This window comes from Alosa sapidissima, chromosome 4, assembly GCF_018492685.1.
Source record: "Alosa sapidissima isolate fAloSap1 chromosome 4, fAloSap1.pri, whole genome shotgun sequence".
Lineage (NCBI taxonomy): Eukaryota > Metazoa > Chordata > Actinopteri > Clupeiformes > Clupeidae > Alosa > Alosa sapidissima.
Window position 1 is genome coordinate 25,881,231 of NC_055960.1, and position 20,369 is coordinate 25,901,599.

General features: G+C 41.5%; 2 protein-coding genes across 2 annotated transcripts in view; one reads left to right on the forward strand and one right to left on the reverse strand.

Moving 5' to 3' along the window:
• Positions 1-6,078, reverse strand: part of LOC121706983 (arf-GAP with GTPase, ANK repeat and PH domain-containing protein 1-like) — a 35,341-nt gene extending 29,263 nt beyond the window's left edge. Inside the window, exon 1 of the mRNA XM_042089167.1 lies at positions 5,225-6,078. Coding sequence (XP_041945101.1) covers positions 5,225-5,387 — 163 coding nt within the window. The 5' untranslated portion in view covers positions 5,388-6,078. The remainder of the gene's footprint in view (positions 1-5,224) is intronic.
• Positions 6,079-6,161: 83 nt separating this feature from the next.
• Positions 6,162-19,610, forward strand: LOC121706984 (tetraspanin-31-like). The gene is made up of 6 exons (XM_042089168.1): positions 6,162-6,335; positions 9,709-9,876; positions 14,826-14,906; positions 15,243-15,383; positions 17,294-17,410; positions 18,091-19,610. Exons 1-6 carry the CDS (start codon positions 6,273-6,275, stop codon positions 18,163-18,165), a joined length of 645 nt encoding a protein of 214 aa, XP_041945102.1. The 5' UTR covers positions 6,162-6,272; the 3' UTR covers positions 18,166-19,610.
• Positions 19,611-20,369: the final 759 nt, after the last annotated feature.

Genomic DNA, 20,369 nt, shown 5'->3' on the forward strand with positions numbered 1-20,369 from the left:
TGCATAATATCTGTGCCTAATGAAAATTATTGCATATGGAGTTGAAACATCTCACTACTCGAGTCAAGCCGGATGCACTTCATGAAACTAGGATTCACTTCATCTTCACTTTCTTAGCACAACAGAAGTCATCGCTTACAAATGTGTTACACTTTTTCACACATTTAACACAGACAGACTCCAGACTCTATTGGATTAATTGTGTCGAACACTGTGTGAAACTACTTTGCACAATTTTTCCATCAGCAATCATTCATTTTCCATATAAGATACCAACTCTGGCCCCGGCCATGGTGCAACTGGCTGGAGCACCTGCACCGTACGCCGGCGACCAGGGTTCGATTCCCGCCCCGTGGTCCTTTCCGGATCCCACCCCGACTCTCTCTCCCATTCACTTCCTGTCATTCTCCACTATCCTATCCGCAATAAAGGCATAAAAAAGCCCAAAAATATACTTAAAAAAGATACCACCTCAGTTGTGTGTTATTATTTGCAAGCATGGATCAAAGAGGCCAAAGGCACACTAGAGAAAGTACTGTAACTGCTATTTGATTAAGAAAGCAGTACAAAAGTCGGTAACACTCCTTAATAAGGTGCCATAATAAATAGCAAACTAGTAATTACCTAACCCTTTGTTAATATTTGTTAATTGTTACTAACATATCTATTTGGCACAAGTTAATAGTTTTTTCATCATTAATTAAATATTAGTTGTTTGCATAAAATCTGTATGTTAATGTTTTAGCAAATCTATTAACTAATATTGTATTAATATGTGTTAATAGTTAACTAAATGTCTTTTTGGCACTAATTAACAGTTATTTCTTACATCATGTTAAATGTTTATTTACAAACTATATGTTAATAGAAAAGTTAATGACTTATTATTATTTAACTAATTGTTATTAAACTGTGCTTCTGCCTATCCTAATATGAACCACTCCCCATAGGACCCTTAACAATATATAGATAGATAGATACTTTATTGATCCCCAAGGGGAAATTCAAGAAAAAAAACACAGAGCTACCTTGACATGCTGCCACTCTTGTCGGCGCCGGAACCGCTTGCAATAAAGTTGGTTAAGCTTAATCAATATATTAGTAATATATAACTATCAGTATGGGGGACTCTTATAATAAAGTTGGTTAAGCTTAATTAATATATTAGTAGTATATAGCTATCAGTGTGGGGTCCCTTATAATAAAGTTGGTTAAGCTTAATTAATATATTAGTAATATATAACTATCAGTATGGGGGACCCTTATAATAAAGTTGGTTAAGCTTTATTAATATATTAGTAATATATAACTATTAGTCAGACGGTGAAGGGACTGAGACCAAAACTGGCTTATCACATTTATTCCTTTAGGAAAGGTTACAACAAAACATGCCTTCAGGCACTGGCATACATAAAACAGCATCTGCACAAGCAAAATAAAAAGTAGTTGAATGGGCTATATTAGGCTACATGCATCATTCCTATACCATCACTGTCAGCCCTACTAGCAAGGGAGACATGCGACATGGAATCATAGCATGGAATGCAGCTAGTCACGTTAGACTCAGTGTGTATGAACTCGTGGTCATAATGAAAACGTTCTCTACGTTGCTAGAATTGCACCCAAATCCTAACAATACATGTAAAGTAATATAATACAGGTGGTATATCGAAGTTTTTGACTTAAACAACATTTTACAGTTACAAAATTAAAACAAAGCGTGGAGTGCTTTATACAGTCAGCCTACCCAATGCAAAGCATACCGCTTCTGACCGGCTATGGCAACAATACAAGGACAAAACGCAGCAGAGCTGCAGTATACCGTTTCTCCAAAGGGGGCTCCAAAACACCAATCTCAATAAAGCTGCTTAATTACGGCGAAAATCACATACAAACACTAAACTACATTTCTAACTCTGTTACACCCCCCTCCCCTGAATTTCACCAAATTCAAGCAGCAACCAAATAGTACTTCCAAAGGCAAAGAGTACACTACTTTCAAACACTAGACAGAGGGTCACCAATTACAGGACAGCCAATCACAAAGGTATCCAATAACGATGAAGTGGAAGAAGAGGTGCGCAAACTCTCACACAACCAACCACTGGTAGTAGGGTGCCTTATACACCCAAGACCATAAAGCCATAAACCATAAATTCCATAAATTCTCCACAAAGCTAATCAGAAAAGCTAGATAAATAATAATATGTCATTAACTTTTATATTAGAATATAGTTTGTAAATAAACATGATGTAAGAAATAACTGTTAATTAGTGCCAAAAAGACATTTAGTTAACTATTAACAAATATTAATACAATATTAGTTAATAGATTTGTTAAAACATTAACATACAGATTTTATGCAAACAACTAATATTTAATTAATGATGAAAAAACTATTAACTTGTGCCAAATAGATATTTTAGTAACAATTACCAAATATTAACAAAGGGTTAGTTTGCTATTTATTATGGCACCTTATTATGGAGTGTTACCCAAAAGTCCAGGTGCTTACTGTAGGTATATTTCAACGAAAATAGACAGTTGTAGCTCATTGTATCAATTTATCTTGTCTAGGTGCTTACTGTAGGTCTGATAATTTCATCTTACATAATGCTGTGATATGCTCCTTTGTGTTTTTAAACATACAATTCTGCTTTTGTCACTGTTAGAGCCTTTTGCGAAGACAATGTGTCATTTTGAATGCTTCTGTTTAGGCCTGTGTGTTAACTGTTTTGGAATCATGATGTCAGAGTTGACAGAGGCATTAAAGCAACTGAGAAAAAATATAACACCCTAATTACCCTGACCCGGGTAATATCACTGCAAGAGCAGCGCTTGCCTTCCTACATGCTTCAGGCCACCATACATTGGTCTCTCCTCAATCTATACGAGATAATGAATTAAACTCCCACACTCTACGCCATTGTGGATGTGGCTTAATCAGAGTGCCACGGCGTGTAAACGACACAGTGATGTGATGAAAGTGATGCTCTTTTTTTTTTGTTTGGCATCAGCCACTTGCTCGTTTGATCTTTCCATTTTGGGGCCCCGTGTCTGGGAGCAGTTGGAGTGAGAGCGAGTGGGAGTGGAGATGTCTCTAGTGCTTAGTCAGATGCCATTCTGTTTGATTTGGGGCCAATCGAGACACTTCTTATTACGCTGAAGAAAGAGAAGGGAAGGGAAGAGAAGAACAGAGAAGAAGATAAAGAAGAGAAGAGAAGAGAAAAGAAAAGAAGAGAAGAGACTTTGCTAGAGATACAGATACCTGATATCTTCATCTTACAAAATCATACTTGATAAAGAACTAGCACTTTAGCCTTTATGATAGAGAACTGGCTACATCAATAGATTACCCAAAGGAAAATGTGAGGATGGAACTGAAAGTATGTCAGTGATCAACTGTGAATATTCCTGTGTGTGTGTGTGTGTGTGTGTGTGTGTGTGTGTGTGTGTGTGTGTGTGTGCCCATGAAACATAAATGCTGTACATGCCTGTGCAGGTACAGCAGCACGATGAGTGTGTGAGCGCATGACAAAGTGTACAGCACTAGGTTCTGGCAGTGGCAGCCCTTGTCTTCAGCATAGGAAGTGGGTTGAGGGTTCTCTGAAGAGTGGCACAAAGGAAACAGGATGGCTGCCATGGCAACTATTACAGAAGCAACACGACTGGCAACCACAGATTGTGTAAGGCAGCACAACGCATGAAAGATGTATCTCTGAAAGAACCACACCACTTAAGACAACTAAGTCTATGAGCTAAACCCTGTGGACCATCATACAGGATTGCACTTGGATGTACACAACGGCACTCAATCTACCACCATGGCCACAGATTTTGACCAGACTGATTAACTTAGTGGAATCTTATTGACTGAACAACTTAATCTAATGTTTATTTATTATTGGACAAAACAGCCTACACTTCAAGAATGTTAATTAGGAAGTTGACACCATCCAACAATTCATAAATCACATTTATTACATTCATGATGTGGTCTTTTAGAACTACAAACCAAACCAGTTTGTTCTCTCCTTTCCAGACAGTCCTGATCGCAGAAGACCGCCTCTTTTTGCCTCTAGCTTTCTTCTACGCAATAAATTGTTTGATAATAAGTTTTGACTCCATCAACTCCCTTAAAGACTTAAGTGTTTCAGAGCTAAGCTTTGAGACAAACATTTTCAGAAAACTGCAAACTGCAAAAGTTACGACACATTTAAACACAGTGCATAAATGTCCTTCTAGATGCTGATCAAAATCCAATCATCCAATCAGTGTTATGATAATAAGCATACAAATAAATGTTTTATTTAAATACATTTTGATTAAATCATGGGGTCTTTGCTGAGCTATATCCGAGGGAAAAGAATAAACAGGCAAGCGACACAGCAGTATTAAATGCACTTCACAGGCCTCTGTACCTTCGATTTTTCTCTGAATCAAAATAGCATCAGTGAAGGATGAACTATTAATAGGCTGTCTGGAAGGCAGTGCTGTTGTTCTTGGTCAAAGAAGCTGTCCAGATTCGACATAGGTGCCCACACAACTGGGTATCCCCTTGGGGTTTAAAAATAAATAGGCCTAACCTTTTTCTCAATTTCAATTATTGTTCTAGTCTTTGCATTATGCATAATGCATCCATGACCTTTGTGTGTTTTGATGTATAGCATGTTTCGTATTGTGTGCATTATTGTACATGGTCTATAAAAAGTTAGTAGATGTCATGTAAAGAAAAGCGACTGTTAAAACCAACTTCCTTCCTTAACTCACAGACTCAAGAATGCTGCCCCTGCGTCATCTAAAAAGCTTTCTTGGAAAGTGAATGCTTTCCTCTCAAAACCCTATCAGTTATTTCACCTTCACAGCTGGTTTAACTGAATGACAGTGTTCTCCTGAAGACACCCGGGCTCTGCCAACCAATGCCCTTCCTTTAGAATTTCATGTACACCGCCCCCCAGCCCCCAACCAACACACACACCCCTTGTGAAGTATACCAACGCCAGGCAGCCTACAACATTTATGTATTTATATTCTCAAAGTTAATGTGTCAAGCTAATAATGACATTCCTCTCATTCTGCATATGTGTCTATCATTTTATTTTAGATAGCATTTTCAAAATGTTTGTAATTTTCAGAATTCAACAACCACTTAAATGACATGCCAATCTCACGCATCAATGAATTGATTTTATTAGGCCAATAAAAAAACATAAACACTCTTACCTTGAACACTGTGCAGGTATACTGTAAGACCGGAACGAAGCTGTTGATCCTGGATTCTGTCCAACTGCTTGAAGAGTTTGGCAAAGGAGTTCTTGAGGTTTTCATGTCGTTTTACTTCCACCCGTATCGCGGTCGACTGTGCCAACTTCATGGGGTTGTTCATGTTGAATCTTTACAGCGATGTCAAGTAGTCTGTATGACAGTGGCAGTCCATCAGTCAATACTCGGCGGCCCAATACATAACCTGACAGCTATTCATTGCCTATTTCCCAATCATGATGGACTGGGATAGGCTCAGAAAATGCATCTGTGATATCCACAGAGACGCACAGTGTGGTTGATTTCCTGTTCTATACTTACTATCGTCTAGCTACATGCATGACTCTTAGTTAACTTCCTGGATGTGCTGTCAAAATGCTGATGCGCTCTTTATCCCAGGCTACCGAGCCTACCTGGCTCAACTACATGCGATATTCAGGTCGTTTCCGAAGAATGCATGCTATGTGGGGAATAGCCTAGTCTATCTATACAGCACTGACTTTTTAAGCACAAGCTCCAGTCCCAATTCATGTAGGATATTCTAATTAAATTAATTAAAATAAGCTAGACTTTTAATAGGCTAGAAACCGTGTTTCTTAACTCAGTTTTGAAGAAGGCTATTCCTCATTCTCTGGTCAGCCTAGTCCTAGCCCATGAGAGGATGGCAAATTGAATGGCATAAAGTTGCATGCGCTGATGTGATCGATAACTTTTACACTAATTCCCCTAACTTCAAGCCTTAACTTTTCTGCCTTGTACACCAACACGCATATGGTCTGTGATTGGTTTTGTCTCCTATTAGACATTCTCTGGGTTGTCTACCTTTAAACGACGTGTAAGTTCAACTGCGTCATCACCTGAAATATCTTTGTAATGAGAAAAACAACGTGCATGACCAATCGTAGGAGTCTCTACGAACAAGAGAAAGCAAAGCGTTCGCTTGAAAGCGGCAGAGGCTTACCGATAATGTGTATGGACTTTTGAAAGTGTTAAAACATTGGATTTGAAGATGGTTTGTGGGGGCTTCACGTGTTCAAAGAATGCTCTGTATTCACTAAATGTGGTTTACATGGTAAGTGACTCAAATATTTTATCAATCTGTTATGTTCCCCAAGTCAAAAGGATAGCTAGCTTGATAGCTTAGCTGCTAAGATCAATGTCCATTGAGTGAACGCACACCTAGGTGACAAAGTTAGCTGAGTATGTAGCTATTACTAAAGCTTTTGCCAACAGCAACTTACTGAGTTTACGCGTTTGACACTTTTGCCTTTTAGTTCTGTAGGTTATGATAGCATACACAGTTAAGTACTTCGTTTACGTCCTGTGACTGTGGAGACTGTTTCATCTTTAACCAAGCTAACGCTAATACTGTATTGTATGTTCTGTGAGTGAAGCTAACCCAGCTGTTTAATTTGTACTGTAGTTGGCGAACTTCCCAATACTAAATTAAAGCGAATGTTTAGCACAATGTTTATAACTGTCAATTTGGCATGGCACATAGAGATATAGTGAGTTAATGAAGTTTGTCCTTGTTCTTTGTATAAGTGTTAGGCTAACGTTACCATAACTAAGCGTCTGTGTCTCCGTCCACCGCAGTAATTAAAGAGAAGTGCTTTGATGGAATCAACGTTAGTTAGGTTTTACTGTGTGGAGTTTGCCCGCTCAACCTAGTCATCAAATATGACCAAAGTTACTCAAGGTTTAAGTAATCGCATGTAGTCACGTAGCGATACGTGTTTTTTTTCGGTGCCTGTAGACGGAAATTAGAAGTGTATGTTGTCGCGCTGCACATGAAAGTCCAACATCTAGCACTGAACACATTATCGCGCAACAACATGGACTCCAAACAACTGTCCCCTCCAAATAGCCTATGAACATCTGGATGATGAGTAGGCCTAATGAGTACCCTGAATTTTATGCAGAAAAAAATCTCTGGCGCCGCCTCTGGTTGCCATCAGAAAAATACGATGTGCGCAAAATACTAGAGCCTGCCACTTGTTGTTTACTAGGCCAGTGTTTTTCAACCTTTTTTGTGCCACGGCACACTTTTGACACTTAAAATGTCCCAAGGCACACTAACATCCTCTGTGAAGAAAAAATAAACATACCATAGCCTAAAATTTCAAATAATACACAGATATGGCCTTATTATGGCTTCTATGCAAGACCTGCTCAATAAAACAAGCGCCCTCTGTTTCATTTGTAGGTGACTATATCTAATTTAATTGTTGTTATGAACTGGATATGTGATGATTCTGTGAATACTGGATATGGGGTCCCCGTTGTACAATGCCTGCATACCACAAATAGTGCAATCATACAATCAATGAGAGTATGTGGTTATAAATTCTTTGATGCAACAGTTGCTTTTCTGGACCAGTGAGTGACATTTGGGTAATTTTCTGCGGCACACCTGATTATCTCTCACGGCACACTAGTGTGCCCCGGCAGAGTGGTTGAAAAACACTGTACTAGGCTACTGATTAAAATTTAATTTAGGCTAATGATGGTTTGGCCTCAGGTAGCCTAGGGGTAAATTAGAATCTTAAGCCCTTGAAAACGTGGGTACCAGAATGAGTCGGGTATGAGCTTTTGAGTCTTGTGTTTGAGATGCCTTTGGTCAGACAGTCACAGAAAGGTCTAGTGCCAAAGGTTATTTATGTGTGGCGGTATACAGGCTAATTCTGTCTGGAAATGTCTGGTGCAGTTCCCATTACAGAGAGTCCTTTTTTCGTTTCACATCTGTTGATTATGGTGAGGTCCTGTGACACTCTGCAAGGGCATGTTTAGAATTCTTCAAGATGTATGAAGCTAGTCTTCCTTTGCGGACAGAATGCTGACCACCAGAATGCACACTCCGTCCGTAATTCAAACTGAGGGATTGGTATTCTGTCACGGGAGAAGAGATGTGATATGGGGGGGGGGGGGGGGGGGATCCGGGGGGATCCGCCGGGGCACAATCCGCCGGGGCACAATCCAATCTAATTATTATAATAATAATCTGCTGCCAAAGTAAAAAAAAAAAGCCCCTGCTTGTTTGAAATGATTTTTTGATGTTTTGGGCAGAGGTGGCCAAGGAGGTAGATGAGTCGTCCAGTTACTGACTCCTCCTGATCCTGTTGAAGTGTCCTTGAGCAAGACACTGAACTTCAAACTGTTTCCAATCGATATCCAAACACTTTGCATGGCAGTATCGGTGTAAGAGTGTGTGTGTCTGTGTGTCTGTGTCTGTGTGTCCATGGGTGAATGTGAGGCATTAGGCACTCTGTAAAATGCTCTTAGTGCTCAGAGGAGTAAGTGCATTTGCCATTTAGATGATGTTTTGTTGTTTAAAAATCATTTGGGAGGTGCTCATTGGAGATGATTGACAGCTGTCACTCACCCCACTCCCATCCTTCTTCAGAACTGAAATCTGCCTTACCTGTCTCCTGTCACACTCTCCGGTGTACCTAAGCATCCCACCTCCTCCCCATTCGTCTGCATTTCACCAGCAGCTCCATATACACGGGCTGCCAGCAGATGGTGTTAGCTCCAATATAGACATCCTTGGATGGATCTCAGCCAGAAACCAGGCCAAACATGCGTAACATTCACATTCTAAATCAAGCATCCTAAAGGGTGAGTTAGTGAACTCTTGGTTGTCACTACAATGCATACCACAGGAAACACGTGGCCAATAACAGCATGTTGTATTAGTGGGACCCACTAATAGGGAACATGAATTGGGATTAGACCATCGTCAGACAAGGTAGTTTTACCCTACTGCTGATGTGTTGTTGCAATGGTAATCCTGCCCAGTATCAGAGGAATAGCAGGTTCAGACAAAGAAGACATTTTTTGTTGACTGAGGGAAAGAAAGAGGAAGAGAAACTAAGTGAGGAATATGTGTTGAAGTTAATTTTGTCTGTGTGTGTGTGTGTGAGAGAGAGAGAGAGAGAGAGAACGAGTGGGACTGTGACTGTATGAAGGTATGTGGTCTTTGTGTTGTGTGATATGTGTAGGCCTATATGTGTCTAGACTATATGTTCTATATAAGTGTGTATATATACTCTTGATCCCATGAGGGAAATTTGGTCTCTGCATTTATCCCAATCCGTGAATTAGTGAAACACACTCAGCACACAGTGAGCACACAGTGAGGTGAAGCACACACTAATCCCAGCGCATTGAGCTGCCTGCAACAACAGCAGCGCTCGGGGAGCAGTGAGGGGTTAGGTGCCTTGCTCAAGGGCACTTCAGCCGTGCCTACTGGTCGGGGTTCGAACCGGCAACCCTCTGGTTACAAGGGAAGTAGGCCGGTAGGCCACGGCTGCCCATACAGTCTATGGCCCTGACTGTGTATGCATGTTGTTTTGAGTGAATGTGTACACATGTTACTTGTGTGATAAGTATGTGTTTCCATACACGGATGTTGGTTGTGTAACTGCTCTTTGGTCCTTCCCCAGCTGGTGGGCCTGCTCCTCATAGGCGTGGCTGCGTGGGGGAAAGGCTACGGCATCGTCTCCAGCATCCACATCATCGGCGGGGTGATCGCCGTGGGCGTCTTCGTCCTCCTCATCGCCATCATCGGACTCATCAGCACCTCCAGCCACCACCAAGTCCTGCTCTTCTTCGTATCCTTCACTCACACACACACAGAGACTAGCACACTTAAAGGAGAAGTCCAGCGCTACACTGTGACTGGAGGCATGTCCGTGAGCCCCCATGTTCATGCCCCCAGAGTGTAGGGCTGTAGCTGCCTGGCTACTTTAGCTGCTGGCTATAGAAAGGTTTTTTTTTGTACCGACAGTACTCGGTGACCTCAAGAAACGGAGATCTATGTGAAAAATCACTGGATTTCTCCTTTAAGCTGAGAAATGTGCAATGTGCAATTTTGGAAGAGGGGGAATTGTAAGTGAGAATGTGTGTGTGGACACAGACACACATTCACACTCACAGAGTGTGATGTCCGCTAACTGTATCACAATCATGGGCTTTTTGATATTTCATCCTTCCCCGCCGCAGATGACCTGCAATCAAATTCACCCAATCCCAGCTTTTCTAAGTGTCTATGATTAAAACTATTCTGCCCTACAAAGCCAAAGAGCAGTATCTGCAAAAATGCCAAACTGAGAAAAACAGCTTTTTGTGTTTTTCTTACACCAAGTATAAGCATCAAATTATATTCAACAACAAGGGATATACTTAGATAGATCAAAGTGAGGTGAATATTAAACATTTTTGTTTTTTTGACATTTAGGTGAAATTTGGTAGTTTTATTAGCCTAGAAATCTAGACGCGCCCCTAGCGGCAGCAAATTACATTTTTTTTAATGTACAGAGTTTTAACCTGCCTCTTCAATTCCAGTCATTAATGGAACAGTCCACTATAAACACTGTCACTGTTTGTGTGTTACTTAGGGAAGTGTTGGTTCATAGTAGATATCGTATGTGTTCTAGTCTAGAACATGGTAGTCAGCAGTTTCGCTCTCATTTCTGTATTCTGTATTCTAGCCTGGAAAAACCAGACCCTGGTAATCTAGAAAGATTAAGGGTCTGGCCACGAACAATGCAATGGCCCAACTCGAGGGGCGGCACCAAGCATGCATTTGAAAATCTCACTGCACGCAATTGGATAACACTAGACCAATGTTTACTCTGAATGATTCCGGACATCGAATTGGATAACACTATGACCAATGTTTACTGACCTCCAACGTTGCAGCGCTGTCGTCATCTGTTTAGCTCGCCTCTGGCCCGCCTATATCAGATATACCGATGTGATTGGTTCCCCACAATGCAAGGGGCAAAAGTAACGTGCATCATTACTCATAGACCTCTGAAGTTCGCCTACAAAAAAGCTGCCATCTTTGACATCTGGTATCTGGCGATTTTTCCTATGTTGTTTTCCTGAACACACTTTTGTCCTCTGCCTTCTAGTGGATACTGTGATCTCCGGTACGTGAAGGCGGCACACTTAGATTTTTGCTACCCCAGAGCTAACTTGCAATGCAACTTGCCATAGGGAGTTGGCTTCAATTAACAACCAGATCTCCTTATGGGCAAAGATGGCCGTTTTGGTTCTTTTTTGTAGGCGAACTTCAGAGGTCTATTGGCAGAGTGTCTTGCAGACACAATTCAAATTGTGCTCTCCAGGAACTCTGGATTTCCAGGGTATGTGTATTCAGTTCACTTGTTGAAACTCCCTGAAATTCCCTGACTATTTATTATGACCACCACACAGCGAAGCGACGGTCATATGGACCCTTTCAAGAGAGTTCCATTATCAGCATCATAGTTGGCCCCACAAGACTTCCTTTTTAACATTCCATATGTTATCTTAATGTAGAGGAAGTAGATTGGGGCCCAAATAGAACGTTCAAGCATTGTTTTTGTTTTTATTGATGAAAGGGTCTATAGGTTTAGTCAGTTTTTTTTTTTCTTTCTTTTTTTTTTTTCTTCAGTAGTTTTGTGTCAACGATTTCCGGGACACTGAAAGACCGGGGTGCACGAAGCTTGTTGGGCATGTAGCCCCACAAGGATGACACGGAACCATTGTTTTCTTTTTTTATCCGTCGCCCCTCTGTCGGACTGGACCCCCACGAAAGGAGGGTGGGACGGACACAGTTTTCTGTGACTATCTCGAGAACCTTAGGGCCTAGGAGGACCACATTTGTTTTGTATGTTGGTCTCAAGAGGCCATGTCAACCCATCCCATAACCACTCATTTGATGTATAGTGCCACCTAGTTAAAAACGAAAAAGCAAAAATTAGGTGTTGTAATCAGGTATCTCTGGCTGACCGGGTCAAAACTGCACAAAATTGGAGGTGTAGGATCATTCTCACACCCTCCGAATGCATGCCATGTTTCATGGAATTCCGTTCTTGGGGGGCCATACAATAAATTAATTTATGTGTAAAGTTAGTGACCGTGCACCAACTGGCCTGTAGATGGCCGGACACAGTTTTCTGTGAATATCTCGAGAACCGTAGGGCCTTGGATGACAATGTTTTTGTATGTTGGCCTCCAGGAACCATGTCAAACCATCCCATATCCACTCATTTGATTTATAGCGCCACCTAGTTAAAAATGAAAAGCAAAAACGAGGAATTGAAATCGCAGGTATCTTTGGCCGCTGACAGGTTCAAAACTGCACAGAATTTGAGGTGTAGGATCATTATGACACCCTCTGAATGCATGCCAAGTTTTGTGGAATTCTGTTCATGGGGGACCATACAATAAATTAATACAATATATAAATACAATAAATTAATATATGTGTACATTACTACGCATGTACACACACACAATCATGAACACACACAAACATTCACATAAAGATACATTCAGGCACACAAACATTCACACAAACACATATAAGCACACACACACAAACATTCACATAAAGATACATTCAGGCACACAAACATTCACACAAACACATATAAGCACACACACACAAACATTCACATAAAGATACATTCAGGCACACAAACATTCACACAAACACATATAAGCACACACACACACACACACACATACAACCCCAAAACAGAAAAAATTGGGATGTTGTGTAAAATGTGAATAAAAACAGAATGCAATAATCTGCAAATCTGCAATAATCCGCAACTCATATTTAGTTGAAAATTACAAATTTGACTCTTTCATGGAAAACATATGTTAATTTTGAATTTGATACCAGCAACATGTTTCAAAAAAAGTTGGGACGGGGGTAACAAAATGCTGGAAAAGTTGTGTAATGATAAAGAAAACAAAAAGAAGAATGTTTCACAACTAATTAGGGAACTGGCAACATGAATGGGTATGAAAAAGAGCATTCCAGAGAGGCATGGTCTCTTAAAAGTAAAGATGTAGGGGTATTCATCACTCTGTGTAAACCTGTGTGCACAAATGATAAAACAATGTCATTTTTATGCTTCTTATCATGGAATTGTGATGTATTTAGGGAGTTCATCATCTACAGGACATAATATTATTAAAACATTCAGAGAATCCAGAGAAATCTTTACAAACAGGGGAAATAGCTGAAAAACAAATTGGATTGCCGTGGTATTTTGGACCTCAGGTGGCATTGCATCAACACCAGACCTGTCTCCAGACCTGTCATTGTATGGGCTCAGGAAAACCTCTGATAACCATTGTCTACGTGCCCAGTTTGATACTCAATTCAAAAACTGCATCCAAAATTGTAACAGCAAAAATTGAATTGAGACATGATACAGAAAGTACCACCCTCTTATCTGGGCCTGAGCTTGTTTAAAATGGACTGAGGTAATGTGGAAAAAGGCCCTGTGGTTAGACCAATCAAAGTTTGCCATTTTTTTTTTTTTGGAAATCATGGACTCATCTGGGCTAAAGAGGAGAGGGCCTATCCAAGTATCCAACCTATCCAACTTGTTTTAGTGCTCAGTTCAAGCCAAGATCTATGATGGTGTGGAGGAGCATTAATGCCTACAGCATGGGCATCTTGTACATTTGGCAAAGCACAATCAATTCTGAATGATGTATACAGGTTTTGAGCAACATATACTGTCATCCAGGCAATGTCTTTTTCAGGGACGACCTTGAATAATTCAGGAAAACAATGCCAAAATGAATTCTGCACATATTTAAATAGTATTTCTCCATAGAGGAAGAGTCCAGGTGCTAAGATGGCCTGTCTGCAGTCCAGATTTGTCAAATTAGGTGCATAATGGAATGAAAAGCATGACTAAGTATACCCGATACTGTTGAGCAACTGAAATCCTATATCGGGGAGTAATAGGAGAACATTTCGTTATCAAAACGTTATCCTAAACATTTACAGAATCGTGTTAAATGAAGAGGAGAAGCAGCACAGTGGTAAACATGCTCCCGTCCCAACTTTTTTTGAAACGTGTTGCTGGCATCAAATACAAAATTAACATATACTTTCCATGAAATATCCCAAATTTTCATTTTCAATATGTTGTCTTTGTCCTTTTTGCTGCTAAATATGGGTTTACGAGACTTGTATATTATGACATTCTGTTTTTATTTGCATTTTACAAAATGTCCCAACTTTTTCTGTTTTGGGGTTGTACATAAATGCACATACACACACACATTAATACACACACAGTAGACATGTAGGCATACGAGAATGTGCAGGACTGAGAGGCGGTCATATTTTGTACCGCTTTGCGGTACATCTAGTTGTCTATGATTCCATAGGAACAGTGCTTGTGAAAGAAAATCATTTCCTTAACAGGATCTGAAAAACTCTGCTTTTCTCTAATTTAGTTGGAACGCTTGTTTCTAGAGGCTCTCCCCTAGTTGGAGGATTGTTTCTCTGGTGAGCCTTTACCTTCTGTAGACAGTAGATCATAGACTACTATGGTCGGCTCTGTTGATTCTCCCATGTCGTCTGGTCATTCTTGAGGGTAACCTCGCATCTCGCCTTATCTAGACTTGCTCTTCTTGCTCCTCGTACATGAGTAGTGTGTGTGATAGTGTGCGGTAGTGTGTGCCATTTCCCAGTGGCAGTGTTGGTGTGATCGTTCTGCTGGAGTAAATTCCTTGACCCCTGTTCTCTTGCGCTCAGTACATGCTCATTCTGTTCCTGGTGTTCCTCTTCCAGTTTGGAACGTCATGCTCCTGTCTAGCCATCAGCAAGGATCAGCAGGTTGGTGGCTCACTGACTGTGTGATGGTTTTGTGTTTGAGAGTGAAGGAGTGTTATTTTCTCCATTGGTGTCTCAGTCTCCGGTGATCCCTTTATGCTGTTGTTGATTTGTGTGTTTGTGTGTGTGTGTGTGTGTGTGTGAGAGAGAGAATGTGTGTGTTTATGCATAACCACCCTACAGCCTCAGGTGTTTGTGCTGTGGTGTTCCTGTAGTGCAAAAATCTGTGTGTGTGTGTATGTTTGATTAATGCAGTAAGTTTTCATATGGACTTTTTGACATGCATTATGAAAGTGTGTGCAGCAGTATGTTAATTTCTACATGTTTGTGTATGTGTAGGGTAAGCTGCTGTACAGCTCATGGACCTACATGGGCGAAGAAATGCGTCTGAGTGTGGAGAACCAGCTGGACTGCTGTGGCTTCCTCAACACCACTGACAGCATGGAGCAGTTCAAGATAGACGTCAACTCGTGTAAAGCGGTATGTCTGTACTCACACAGGTGCATGTACGCACACACATGCACACACACACACACACACACATGCACACACACACACACACACATGCACACACACACACACACACACACACACACACACACACACACACTTCTTTTTGACACGTTTTTCTTACTACTTGTACTCATACAGTTTTTTCTTACTATTGTATTCATACAGACCTGCATGTTTGTACACACTTGTTGTATATGAACAGAGAGTGCATATCCCACATTCTGTCCAGGATAGTAGATCTCAGGATAGGGGCTGAGGGGCACAGACATAATCACGTGCTATGGCTAAACCTCAGTCCAGCTGCCCAACCTCAGACTGGCTGTGTGGGCATGCCATGGGCAACAGTGAGGCTCCTTTCTCTCAGTCGTTTCCCTTCAACATATGCTGTGTGAGTTTCAGCTTTCTGCTCTCTGGTCTCACTAAGCACACACACACACACACACACACACACACATTTTGAGTGTGGATGTCCAGCTAACTTGGCTCCATAGTTATTGTGCAGCACATATGTTTTCGCACATACACATAGTTAGCTGTTTATCATGAGGATGCGTATACAGTATATGTTGTCTTCCTCACACATATGATGTCATCCTCACACCTTTTTGAGATGCACCAGACAAAGCTTACAGAGGGAAGGAAGCTGACTAACACCTAGCTGGAGCTGCTGATGTTCTCAGCAAAGCATTTGAAAAGAATTATGATATTCAGATATGAAATGGTTTTGTAATCTGCACACAAACGTGTGAGCATGAACATGCAGAGACTGACTGACTGACTGACACACACACACTCACAGCCTCGTATACTCTCTATTCTGACTGTGCATAGTGATTGCAGACACACACACACACACACACTCACAGCCTCGTATACTCTCTGTTCTGACTGTGCATAGTGATTGCACACACACACACATACACAGCCTCGTATACTCTCTATTCTGACTGTGCATAGTGATTGCACACACACACACATATACAGTACATACACTCACTCACTCACAGCCTTGTATACTCTCTATTCTGACTGTGCATAGTGATTGCACACACACACATACACACACTCACTCACAGCCTTGTATACTCTCTATTCTGACTGTGCATAGTGACTGCATACACATACACACACAGCGCTCATGCAGTAAACAGAGTGTAGCGGGTAGGTGGGTGGCTTGTTGGCTCCGCTCCGTAATCTCGTTGCCGTTGAGCGCTGCCGCGCGCCCTACATTCGGGACGGCCTCCTCCGCTCCCAGCGGTGCTCGGTCTCGGGCCTGCCGCATTTAGACGCACGATTGGCCACGTGCCTGTCTGCTCCAAGCGGCCGGCGGATGAGAGGAGGAAAGAAGAGAAGTGAAAAGAGAGGAAGAGAGAAAAAACAAATGAGGGGAGAAGAGAAGGAAGAAGAGGAGAGAGGAGAAGAAAAGAGAAGAGGAGAGATGGGAAGCGTGCAGCTCGTTAACCAATCCATTTGCCTGGGTCGGGGAAACAAAATGCATCAAATGAGAGCTGACTGGTTGTCTTTTTTTATTTTATTTTTTTCTGGGGAGGCACACTAAGCTTGCCTCAGTTCTTGGTTTCACATACACTGACACTCTCTGTAGTTAGTTAACCTAAATCTGTTAAGGGAGCATAGATGAAGGTGAATAGATTTGTCAGGTATTTCAGTTAGTGTTTTACATAGTATGCTACCCTTTTTCACTGTGGCCAGTCAACTGTACACTGTCCTACATAAACACACACACACACACCGTATATACACATATTCACATATATATATATTCAGTACATGCATACACATTCTTGTACATCTTAATGATTTATAAAGGTTTGTTCTTTCTCAAAGGTGTAAAGTCTGCTGGTGGTTTTTGCTTGCAGGCGTGTAAGGAGAGTAAGGAGAAGGAGTGCTCCACCTGTGGGGACCGAATGCTGCTGCACTCCGGCAAAGTCCTCAAGATCCTCGGAGGAGTCGGACTCTTCTTCAGTTTCACACAGGTGTGATTCACACGCACACACTCACACTGGCTCTCGCTCTCTCTGAAGTGTGAAATGTACTGTAGGCTGGCGTAGTGCTGTAACGTGAGCTGGGGGGGGGGGGGGGGGGGGGGTTACTTACTAGCTGTTGGCAGGGATGCTATTGGTGATCTAGTTGCTAGTTGAAGCTTCATAATCCTGTTAGAAAAGTAGCATTTTTAAGTGATTACTGTCTAACCAACATCCAACATATTTTCTTATCCTTTGTGGATGGCTGGTGACCCATAAGCTTTGTTATGTGCAGTTTTGTGTGAAGGGGAAGAACTCTGTGTTTATAGAACAAGCTTGTTTGATGAATGATATTACCGGTATGTGAAGTTTGAAGCTGGGCAGAGAGTAAAGCTGAAGATAACTTCTGGTAAAAACTCTATCAGACATAGGCTAATGTGCTTTATGGGTTGCACCTTAATGACCATGGGAAATTGTGGGTCCCAAGGCGAGACTGTCCACAAGACAACTCTAGCAGACAATCACTTGAATGAGTGATGGGGAACAATGAACTTTGCTATTCTCTCTAAGTGCTATTTAGGAGGGTAAATTATTAAATCCATTTCCTCCCACCTTACTCTCTCTTTCTTTCTTTCTTTCTTTCTTTCTTTCTTTCTTTCTTTCTCTCTCACTCTTTTTCTCTGTCTCCCTAGATTTTTGGAGTGTGGCTTGCCATGCGTTACAGGAACCAGAAAGACCCGCGGTCCAATCCCAGTGCTTTTCTGTAGGAGCTCTGTCTCCATGTGGCTAAATGAGTCCATGTTTAACACACACACACACACACACACACACACACACACACACACACACACACACTGATAGATTCACTCACTCTTACACACAAAGACAGACTGGATGTGCCAATCTATGTTAACACCTACTCCACTGTATGCATTCCATATAATGTCATAATGTGTACTGTTTAACCTAAACAGTGCTGTACAGTATCAACCTTGGAACATGTTATCAGTTAGTCATCAAATCATGCATTACTGAAGTCAGGGTAACAAACACCTGCAATAACACAAAGTTTGACTTCCTCAAGTCTGCATCGAACTCAAGTTTCTCAAACCCCCATTTGTTTTCGTTAAGTAGCAGTTACCATTTTATCACTTAATTTTGTGCCTTGATGAGAAGGGACAAACTGTGCCTTCTATAAACCGCAGGTTGCTCTCATGGAGTTAACTCCGACCACTCCCTCTCCGGCTCACACTCTAACTACACTCCCCTTATTATTGGTCTGTTGGGGTGGTTGGTATTATTATTATTATTATTATTATTATTATTATTATTATTATTATTATTTTATCAGTGACAATCAAAACAGTTCAGCTTCTAGGCCGAACTCGACGCGGGCAAAGGTCACGGCGTGATCAGACGCATCAAACAGTATCTCTCCTGCACAGGAGCTGGTCTGTGACCGTTCTCTGAAAGACAACTCTGTTCGCTGAGGGGACCGTCCCTCCCATCTGTCCCCCTGTCTTGACCACCCGCCAGTTAAGATACTGAGCCGGTACAAAGGGCTCTTTTGAATGAGGAGGAGGGTGAGAGCTAAGCTTAGTTCCTGACTAAATGAAGTTAGCAGTGGAGCCTCTTCATTCAACACAGTCATTGTAGTCACTGCTAAATTAGGCGCCATCATGCATGATTGGGGTGCGCCATTCTCATGCTATTGATCAGAGAATCTGTTGTTCATTTAATCTGGGTTTTTTTTATTGCCAATTTGGTAAAATACAGGCATTTATTGCTGCAGAGATAATGACCTAGCAATTTTGTTGGATTTTTTCCAGTGAAGTAGTATACAGGTATTTATATTTGATGTGTGTGTGTGTGTGTGTGTGTGTGTGTGTGTGTGTGTGTGTGTGTGTGTGTGTGTGTGTGTAAGCTTAGTCTCAGTGACGCCGAGTGATGGAAGGAGCGTGGTTGTCTGGCTTTGTGCCAGCAGGGGTCACCGCAGACTTCCTTCCTGTGGTCTCTCTCCGGTGACCACACTAAGCAGCGCTCACTTCACTGCTTTCAGTGGCCTCTTGTGCTGACGCTCTCCCTCCTGTACACATTCACAGGGGGGGGGGGTGTAAGTCACACAGAAAAAGCCCATGGTACAGACCTTTTAAATGTTAAATCTAAAGGGGCCAGTGGTGTGTGGGAAAATATGGGCGGTATGTTATGTGATCAGGAATTACTTCTCTCAGCTGCACACCAAATTGACTTGTGGTATTGTGAAGTGGAAGCAACTGGCTCTCGGTCAGAGCTCCTCATGAAATCTGAAGTTCATATTTCTATTAAACGAAATGAGAAAGGAGAAGTTGGTTCAGGGTTGGGCTGGGGTGGGGTGGGATGATTAATCTAACCAAAGACTGTATGTATACCGGTACGCTGAATTTCTGCTAATGTAATTCATTTTTGTGCATTCTGAGTTATGTCCTGTTTTTTTTTTCCTGTCCAGATTGTTTTACCTGTATGTGTCATGTGCCTTGCTTTGTTTTCATCTGACTGGTCTCTTGATTTATGCTTATGTAATGACACCATTCAGATGTTCAGATGCCATTGACCACAGTTTGGCAGAAGGCAGCTCAGTTCGCCTTTACTGAAAACACGTGATGGGACTAGAATAATCTAAACACCTAAAAGCATTCATTGTATTGAATCAGTCTGTTTTCATGATGGCTTTCTGGCCTCAAACCAGGAGTTACACTGAGACTGAATTATATCAGCATGGAGCAAAATTTGGCAACCAGAGTTTTGATGGTACTACTGCACACATATCATACATAATGTCCTGCCAGTGTTGTGAATTTTCTTGCACTTTCTTCAAATAAGGTTCCACGCAAATGACATGATGGGAAAATCCCTGTCATTGGACGAATGGACTCTGGCAGCAGTGCCTTAGGAGTCCCAACAACTTTTAAGTAAATCAAGTGCTCCTCATGAA